Here is a 10091-nt window from a genome sequence, read left to right as displayed (position 1 = left end):
ACCACTTCAGTGATATTACTGAGGTTATGAATAAAATAAAACGAGAAGGGTGGGGGTGTGCAGAGAGGTCTTCAATGTTTGTATTCAAAACATTACCTACCTTTGACTTAAAATTCTCATGGCTTGTCTAACCTCCAAGGTCTAAACTTCACTGCTGGATTTCTTCTTCATGCTGAGAGCACATATTAAATATATTTCTTGTTTATAGTCAAATTCATTTGCCATTTTATTTTGTGTCTCTAGATTTCCTTTCAAAATTCTCTCATAGAAAGGTAAAGTGGGACTTAATATTTTCTATGTTTCTTTTCACTGTTCTGGAATTTGGAGATCTAATTTGGCATATATTCTATATATAATTTAATACATTACCTAGATTTGATCAGCTAATTTGGTTTTTATTGGTGGATTATGAATTTGAGGTCTGATTTCTTAGTGTGTTTAATAGAACCATGGAGCAAATTAATATAATGGCATTTCTTACATTACATATTTTGGTAGTTTCAAATTTTTGATGGCTTTGTATTGTTGACAAAGTAATGTTCAAACTCCTCAAGTGTTTTTATTATCTGCCCTTTTCTGTTTCATTTCGTATTTCTTCCAAGTAGGGACCCTATGCCTTGCTCACAATGGATAACAAAATGTGTTGCAAAAATCATATGCTCTCACATTCAGGGTGGGCAAAAGTAGGTTTACAGTTGTGAGTATGCAAAACAGTTTATTCTTGTATTAGTATTTATTATTGTATTATTTTTCCATACGAACAGCTGCAAGCTACTTTTGCCCCACCTTTACGTATATAGAATGCATGTTCATTGCCCAAACCTTCTCTGTTAGTGTGTAAAGTATCAAGCATCAGTTAGAGTTGATTAACATGAAATTTCCTATGGAAGATTCTCATCAACAAGGCTGTGGTAGTCACCCCATACTCAAGGTTTCATAGTGTTTATAGTCAACTGTCAATAGCGCTGTTATAACACATAAAATTGATTGTATTTGTTTTCTGCAGTGGACTCTAGTTTCTCATGAGCAGAGTCTACATCTTACATAATTCTACATTCTTGTCATTTAAACCACTGCCTAGAAAGGAATAAATAATTTAATGAAGCAATGAATGACAAGAGATAAGAACAGAGTTAATATGTTCACTAATAAAGTAAAATTAAAATGTGACACTTGATAGAGATTAATATAATTCAACCGATGTTGCTAATTAATAAACAGCAAGATCAGAGCCTCTGTTTTCAGAAACAACTGACATGAGGCTATGAGATAAATTTATTTGGGGCAGTATGGAAATGTCATGGTTTGCTGTGACAATGTGATGGTTCTTAGCTTAGTTATCTCAAGCTAAGAATTTAAAGCCACAAGCTTGTCATTTTCTTTCTGTAGATCCTTAGTGTGGTTAGAAATAGACTTCCTGCCTGGTAGCTAGCACTTGTAGTGATTGTATTTTAGATGCTTGTTATATGGCTTTGTATCACCTATATTCAGTTGAGAAAGGTCAGCCTTTAATGCCATGTTCTTTACAAGTGATGATTTAAGTAAGTCTGTCAATACGTGAAGCCATAGACTTCTAATACTCTCATCTTCTTATGGTCTCAATATTGCCTTCAGACACGGAAGGTCAGATAACTAATTTCAAAATCCCCTCTTTAAGGGTATATTTTATATAACTACCAGGGCAGGAATGATACTTTCTAGCATATTTCTATATATCTTGTTTTAGCTCTTGTTTTAGATTATTTTTACAAAGATATTTTTATATTATTTAGTCTTAGAAGATAGAGCAAACTGCAGATTTCTCTCTTGACCCATTGCTAGTGGGAGTGAGATTCTTGGGTTTCTGTGACAGGCACCTCTCACAGACACCAGAGAGGTGTTATCAGATAGACCCCTGAGTCAATGAGAGAGGGCTGCTCCCAACCTCGATTCTTATCTTCTCATATAAATGATTTTATAAGAGAGACCTTGATTGTTGTGATAAAATGAATTTATTAAAACATTAAAGCAAGTGAATTAAAAAGATTAAAGCATACAAATTTATCAGTGAAGCAAGGTTAGCAAATCTATACATCTGGCTTATGAAGCACAGATGAGCTATCAGCTAATCTGAAGAGCAAGTGGGATGGGGGGTTTCTGCCTTATATACCCACTTGTCTATAAGTTTTTAAAAATTCCTCTGCTAGATATCTTAGTACAGGTTAACTCTTTGTCGTGGTTTTCCCACAATTTATGAGAAGTACCTGGTAACTTTATTTTGACAAACCCAAAACCACTGACTACACTGTTTAAACAATGGGCACTCTTCTCTTCTTCTCCTCCCTGATGTTTTAACAGCTTCAGGATGATTCATACTAAGTAGCCTCTCTGATTAGTTTGAATTAAGATTCCTCCTCTCCTCCTTCCTTGCCCCTTCCTCTCCTGCATTCTTTTTTTTGAGGAGAGGTTTTAATCATTTGTTCTCAAGATAAGGTCCTGCTACAAGCAGCTTGCCAAGCTTTTAGGCTTTGTTTCTTTTTTCTGCCTCAGTTTCCCTGTTCCTCCTGCCTTTAAACTTTCTTGGCCTCTTACTATACTATAACAGTACTACTGGAAGAAGCATTTCTGGAGGCCCCCATGGGGGGATGAGATATGGTAGAAAGCTTTATTTTCATGGAATAATACCCTTGAGTTTCCAAAGTCCCATTTCCCTTAGTCCAGTCATAGAAGAAATACAGCTGGAGTTTCAATAAAGCAAAAATCAGAGTCAGTGTCCAGAGCTTCCCTTCTGTGTTGGAGCTGGGTTCAGTTCAGCATCAGGCTAGTTGCGGTCCACTAGCCCATTGTGTGTGGGGTCCGCATGGCTGAGGGCCATGTGGGCTAATGCAAGGAAGCAGGAGCAAAAGAGCCCCACAAGCCCAGAGTCACGTGTCCCAAAAGAGTCAAGAGAGTGGTTATGTATCCCAAATCTTCACTCTTGCAGTGGCCACACCCCTTCTGGCCAACCATTTTTGTTCCCAGGTGTGACTGACAGCAAACACCTTCTCCATGTCACTCCAACTTTACTGGGCATGCATCCATCTTCCCTTTATTCAGTCCCCTTCCCCCAATGTTTTGCAGGTAACGTGCTTATAATGTCTGGCTTTCCCTTTGCTCCTTTCCTATTATTAATAACTACCTAATTACAACAGTATCACTCTGACTTCCTCACACATTTCCACCACACCAACAGAGGATCCAGTATAATAATAGTGAATTATAGTTTAAAGACTCAGGCTTACTCCAGAGGAGGAGTTCTTACAAAAACACAAAGTCAAAAGGGGAAAGAAAATAACAATAGAGGAAATTGAAGCCTCTGGCACCTATAGCTACACGAAACATTAAACACAGTTCAAGTTCTAGAGATATTAACATAAATCCTTACATTAAAGGCTTATTTATCTCCATTACTATTGTGACACAATATGACCAGCTTTTTAAAAAAACTACATGCATGACACAATGAAGGAAAAGTAGTTTGAAGAGAGAAAACAGTCATTAAAACTAGACTCAGAAAGGACACAGATATTGGTATTATTAGGTAGGGAATTTGAAATAACTATGGGTGTTACGTTAAGAGTTCTAATTGAAAACATAGACAATATTCAAGAACAGATAGATAATGTAACAGAGAGATGGAAACTATAAAAAGAGTCAAAAGGTAATGCTAGAAAAAAAAATTATTCTCTTAGAAATAAAGAATGCCATTGATGGGGCCACCATCAAGCAGCTGGAAATGGCTGATGAAAGAACCAGTGCTCTTGCATACAGGGCAACAAATCTTCTCAAACCAAAACAATGAATGCAAAAATTTTTTAAAAAGTGTTAGCAAGGATGTAAAGGCGAGGAAACGTTTGTGCACTGTTCATGCAATTGTAAATTGGTACAGCCATTATGGAAAACAATATGGAGTTTCCTCAAAGTATAAAAAATCAAACTAACATATGAACCAGTAATTCCACTTCAGGGTTTTTATCCAAAGAAATAAAACATTAATTTGAAAAGATATATGCACCCCATGTTCATTGCAGCATTATTTATGATAGCCAAGATATGGAAGCAACTTAGGTTTCCATCAATAGATGAATGGATCAAGAAAACATAGTGTGTTCCACACACAATGGAATATTGCTCAGCAACAAAAAAGAATTTAATCTTGCTATTTGCAACAACATGGATGGAACTTGAGGGCATTATCTACATTAAATAAGTCAGACAGAGAAAGACAGATATTGCATGATTTAACTAAGAATGGAATCTTACCTTTTGTGACAGCATGGATGGACCTGGAATGTATTATACTAAGTGAAATAAGCCAGTCAGAGAAAGACAAGTACCATATGATTTCACTTATATGTGGAACCTAATGAACAAAATAAACTTAGCCTGGCCAGTGTGGCTCAGTGGTTGAGTGTCAACCCATGAACCAGGCAATCATGGTTCAATTCCCAGTCAGGGCACATGCCCAGGTTCTGGGCTTGATCCCCAGTAGGGGGCGTGCAGGAGGAGCTGATCAATCTCTCTTTCTCATCACTGATGTTTCTATCTCTCTTTTCCTCTCCCTTCCTCTCTCTGAAATCAATAAAAACATTAAAAAAAAAAAAATTAACTAAGTGAAGACAGACTCATGGATACAGAGAACAGACTGACGCTGACAGAGGGTTGGGGGCTGGGTGAAAAGGGTGAAGGGATTAAGCAAAGAGAAAAAAAGAAAGACTCAAGGACAGAGACAACAATATGGTAATTGCCAGAGGGAAGGGGGTATGGGGGAGGTAGAAGAGGGTAAAGGGTATAAATAGTGATGGAGACTTGACTTGGGGTGATGAACACACAATACAATATCCAGATGAAGTATTATTGAAACCTATATAATTTTATTAACCAATGTCACCCCAATAAATTCAATTAAATATTAAAAAAATAAAAATCAGTTTAAAAAAAGGAATGTTTTATAGCAAGCAGTTTTGACAACTTTTTTTCTTTCTTTCAGACCATTATATTAAAAACACTGTCTTCTAGTTTGGAAAAACTGGGGAGATTTTTTTTTTCCTTTAAAAAGCTGAATTCACAAACCTTGGGGCTCCTCAGCTCTAAATACAGGCACATTATGTACAAACAACATCCAGTAGCCATCCTCTCTCTACAATTTAAGGGAAAAGAGAACTGATGAGAACACGCCGCTCCTGCTTCCTGTTATATGGTGAATAATAAAGTTCTCTGGCGCAGACCAGGGTGCTTATCGCCTGTCAGCGTGTATGAAATGGTGCTGAGCTAACCTGGGCGGCTCTAAGTTCAGGCCCTCCTCATATTTTGATAACATAGATTTGGTAGAGTATGAAAAAGATAAATACCTTAGTGATTTACAGAAAATATGTTTATTTTTCTCATTTAAATGTTCAGCTGCTGCATTAAAACTCTTCTGTACGTTCCTTGGGTTCCTTTGCCGGTGTCACCTGTAGTGGAGCCAGGAGCCGGCAGTGCCCCCCTCGCTGCCCTGCCATTCCTAGTGCAATGGCTCCCACTCAGGGCTCCGAATGGCCTGTCATCCTGCCTGCCTTACAGCAGTGAGAGGGAGTGAGGGGGAGAGGGGGGCAAACACCTTTTATCAAAGACTGCGCCCTGGAAATTGCATAAATTATCTCCATTTACATCCTTGGGGCAGAATTTATGCTCATATCTGCAAGTTGCAAGAAAGGCAAGCTGTAGACATAGATGACTATTCCATTAACATAAAAGAGGTGGAGAATGCTTAGTTATAAAATAATCAGTTTAAGATCCTTTACACAATATCACAAAGACTATTTGGAGGAAACACAGATTTCAGAATAGAAACAAAATGGCATGTAAAAATAAAACGTTAGGTGTGTCTAAAGAATTATAAAATAATGGTGCATTTAGCCTGAGGTACAATATTTTCTGCCAGGCTAAATTGTCCACCTCATATTCTCACATTTTATTATCAACTAAAATAAACTTTTATTTTCAAATTTTTACCTGTGTATATGGGATTTCAAAACACAAGTGTGTGGGAGGTCACATATCTATTAGGGAGATGTATACTGAATTCTCTGGAGATATAGTAAAAACTAGTTTTTTTTAAATATGTATTTTTATTTTTAAAATAACTTAGCATCTGGGGAGAACACTTGTATAACATATAAATTGGTTTGCTTTGGGAAATGGTGTTCATGAATCTTATATCCACATGAGAATTCCTCATAATCTAGATAATTTTCCTTTGGAGCACAGAAAGCACAAATACTCCATGGGATCAAGTGTTGATTACTCTTGTGCGATGCAGTGTGTAATACTTAGAATGTTCAATACATAATGGGAAAATTTAACTCACTAGCTTAAAAATCTGCAATAAAACAGCTAATCAAACTCTTTCCAAAGTAGGTAATAAAAAACAATCATAGACTGTAGAATAGAGTGAAATCCATTCAAAAAAGAATGGAACGTTGGTGTGTGGTGTCCAGCATCATGATAAGAGATCTAAATATTGAAGCAGAGATTATTTTGTCTGGATAAATCTGTGTGTATATCTTATTTTAAAAGGTGCTGGAGTTTTAAAGTGTTTTCGGTAGACTCAAAAAGATGAAAACAACCAATATTTTAAAATGTAATGACAATGTTTCCTGTTAGATATATTTTATGTCATATTTGTCTATTTTTACCTTTAACCTTATTTTCCCCAACCTTTAACGTTTTAACTTAAGGAAAATGGTGAAAAAGACAAATGAGATATAATGAATGTTTAGTATTGAAATCCATTTCCTTTTTAAAAATCTCTCTAGTATTGACAGTATCTAATACAACTAAACATAATTGCATTCATAGGCCTCACTTCTAATGGTTTCATTTTGCAAATTTTGTTGTTTATTTTACAGTGTGTGTTGGGGGGTGGTCGGTGTGTACAGTTGTTGAAGTTGGACAAAGAAATAATTTGATATAATAAAATTTTTATTTGGGTGGTTTAAATATATGCTTTCCTACATGTCATTATGGTAAGTTGTGTAAATGAGGAAACTTTTATAATAGGTTGCTTCACTATTACCTGAATGTGAAAGGAATGTCAGGGGAAGTGGGTAGAAACACTTCCCTTTTTGTTTTCACTTATAAATGTCTATATATTAAATATACATGATTTTGACACTAAAACTCTGATCATTAGCATTAATGAAATCATGCATGTACTCTTCACTTTATCTGTATTCAGGCTCTTTCCTCTCTAAGGACTACTTTCTCTCATTTTTTATATTCTAAGACCTATCTTTGAATCCAACTGTCCTCCTGTAAACTCTAGATATTACTGGAACCAACTTTTGTTTGTCCTTATAAGTTTATTTTTATTTCTAGATATGCATTTTTAATGGTAACGTACATTTTAGAGGTTAGAAATAATTATTTTGCTATCCTCAAGCCAGAAAACATGGTTTTATGTAGTACCTGGCAAGACCTTAATCATTTTATGTGTTTGATGATGAAGATACTGAGGAAAGATTTTTTTCTTAGAGATATTGTTAAACATTTTTATTTTAAAGAGAAATAAACTATAATCTGGTCCATAATATTTTGTACAAAATGTTGTACTTTTAAGAAGATAATTTTGGAAAATACACTCTGTCCACCTTACTAGCTGTGCAAATCCAAACAATCTGTCTCAATATATGCCTCATGTTGAGAATAGTTATCTATAGATATTTCTTTAATTGCCTGTTAGCCAGACATTTGAATATTTTTATGATAAAAAATATATACCTCTTAAAATTTGTGTCACATTATTCTGTGATTTATTATGTGTTTGAAATTTACCAAATAATTCTCTTCTCTTTTAGACTGCTGATCTCAAAATTGTTTATGTTTTCAGTCTGTATTTTAGACAAAGAACAAAAAGGTAAATATAAGAAATGCAACAGATGGAGAGAAGTTTTGTTGGTAAATATTTCCTCTTTATAATTCTTACTTATTAATTTACATATTTTTAATCTTCTTTTTACTCTTTCCCTTAAACTCACTATCCTAGCTCTCAAAAACCCCTCTTACCTCTCTAGGCTTCCAGAAAGCTTTACCTTTGTCTTTACTTTCTCTTTACTTCTTTCATCTCATGCAATTTCATGAATCCATATTTATATATTTCTCTCTACTTTTTTAAAAGAAATTTTTAAAAATTGATTTTAGAGAGAGACACAGGAAGGGAGAGAGAGAAATATAGGTTTATTGTTCCACTTACCTATGCATTCATTGGTTGCCTTTTGTGTGTGACCTGACTGGGGATCAATCCCACAACCTTGGCATATTGGGACGACACTCTAACCAACTGACCTACCCAGCCAGGGCGATTTTTCCTCTACCTTTATATTCTTTACTCTCACTTTTCACTTTATTCTACCTGGTCCATTCTCAGAATCATAACCTACAGAAAACAAAACTGCAGTTTCTTGTTACAGGGATCAACATTACCAGACTATTCTTGCTGATTTTGTTTTGGGGTACAAAGTGGTAAGTGCTGGGTTGCAACAGAGATTGAGGAGATGGAAATACTATTGAGAACAGGAAGTAAAATTTCCCCAGTGCCTCCTGATCACTTACCTGAAATTGGATCACGTTAACCATGAAAGTAAACAAGACAAGAAGCAGGCATTTGAATTTGCTTAGTTGAATAAAATAGTAAAACCTACTAGCCCTGTTTATTGCTAATGGCTAGGTTTGTGGTGTGTATGTAGGGCAAAACATGAGCTTGTAATGACATCACTTTGGTTCTAGCATGAAAACTTTATTTGGACAGGAAATGGCATGCCGCCCCAAATCTTGCATATTAACAAGAGAGAAAAAGCATTATTCTATGCTTTGAAAGTCTCTCTAATCCCTCTAATTTACCCACATAAAAACATTTAACAATTGCTATTACTATATAGGTATTCTCCAGTAAAATTGCCAACTAATGTTTCAACTATTACTTTCCTGCCAAACAAAGCCATTTTTAAAACATAAAAGAGCAATGTATTATTCTATCTGAATCATTGTTTTGCTAACTTTACTTTCAACACTAGTTATCATGGTTATTTTTCCATTGGGATCATTGTTTTCTTTCTTTTTTCCTATTCAGACATAACAAATGTCAGAGAACAGTGATGGGAAATCACACAAGAGTGACAGTGTTTATCCTGGCAGGTTTGACTGATGACCCGCAGTTGAAAGTTGTGCTATTTATTTTCCTCCTTCTCATTTACTTGCTAAGCATCACCGGCAATCTGACCGTCATCACACTCACCCTGGTGGATATTCACCTCAAGACCCCCATGTATTTTTTTCTTCGGAATTTTTCCTTTTTAGAAATTTCCTATACTACTACATGCATTCCTAAATTGTTGGTCACTATGGCAACAGGGGACAAAACCATTTCCTATAATTGTTGTGTCACTCAAGTGTTTTTTGCCTTCCTTTTTGGAGCATCTGAATTTTACTTGCTGGCAGCTATGTCCTATGACCGCTATGTTGCCATCTGTAAGCCCCTGCATTACACGGTCATCATGAACAATAAAATCTGCACACAGCTTGTCCTTAGTTGTTGGCTTGCTGGATTTTTTGTCATCTTTCCACCACTGATCTTAGGCCTGGACCTTGACTTCTGTGCCTCCAATATTGTTGAGCATTTCTACTGTGACACTCATCCTCTTATGCAGATCTCTTGCACAGACACTTGGATTCTTGAGATGATGGGATTCATCTCAGCTTTGGTGACCCTTGTGGTCACATTGATAATGGTGATAGTATCATATACCTATATTGCCTTGACCATTTTAAAAATCCCTTCAACCAGTGAGAGGAAGAAAGCTTTTTCGACATGTTCTTCTCACATGATTGTGATATCCCTTTCTTATGGCAGCTGCATTTGCATGTATGTTAATCCATCAATCAAACAAAGGTTATCTTTCTCCAAGGGAATTGCTGTGCTCAACACCTCGGTTGCACCACTTTTGAATCCTTTCATCTACACTTTACGGAACCAACAAGTGAAAAAAGCCTTCATCATTATGATCCATAGGGTTATTTTTTTCTCAAAGAAATGA

General features: G+C 35.8%; 1 protein-coding gene across 2 annotated transcripts; it reads left to right on the top strand.

Annotated features, from left to right (window-relative positions):
• Positions 1–7197: 7197 nt before the first annotated feature.
• LOC107538200 (olfactory receptor 6C74-like) lies at positions 7198–10091 on the top strand. 2 transcript variants are annotated; one of them, XM_087813892.1, is made up of 2 exons: positions 7198–7211; positions 9170–10091. In XM_087813892.1, exons 1-2 carry the CDS (start codon positions 7198–7200, stop codon positions 10089–10091), a joined length of 936 nt encoding a protein of 311 aa, XP_087670018.1. The 2 variants fall into 2 exon arrangements, with proteins under 2 accessions (XP_087670018.1, XP_016069848.2); XM_016214362.2 differs by lacking the exon at positions 7198–7211 and having other exon boundaries at positions 9153–10091.

The sequence above is a fragment of the Miniopterus natalensis genome, chromosome 2 (assembly GCF_054644295.1).
Source record: "Miniopterus natalensis isolate mMinNat1 chromosome 2, mMinNat1.hap1, whole genome shotgun sequence".
NCBI lineage: Eukaryota > Metazoa > Chordata > Mammalia > Chiroptera > Miniopteridae > Miniopterus > Miniopterus natalensis.
The sequence above is the reverse complement of the archived record's forward strand: the minus strand, read 5'-3'. Positions and strand labels throughout refer to the sequence as shown.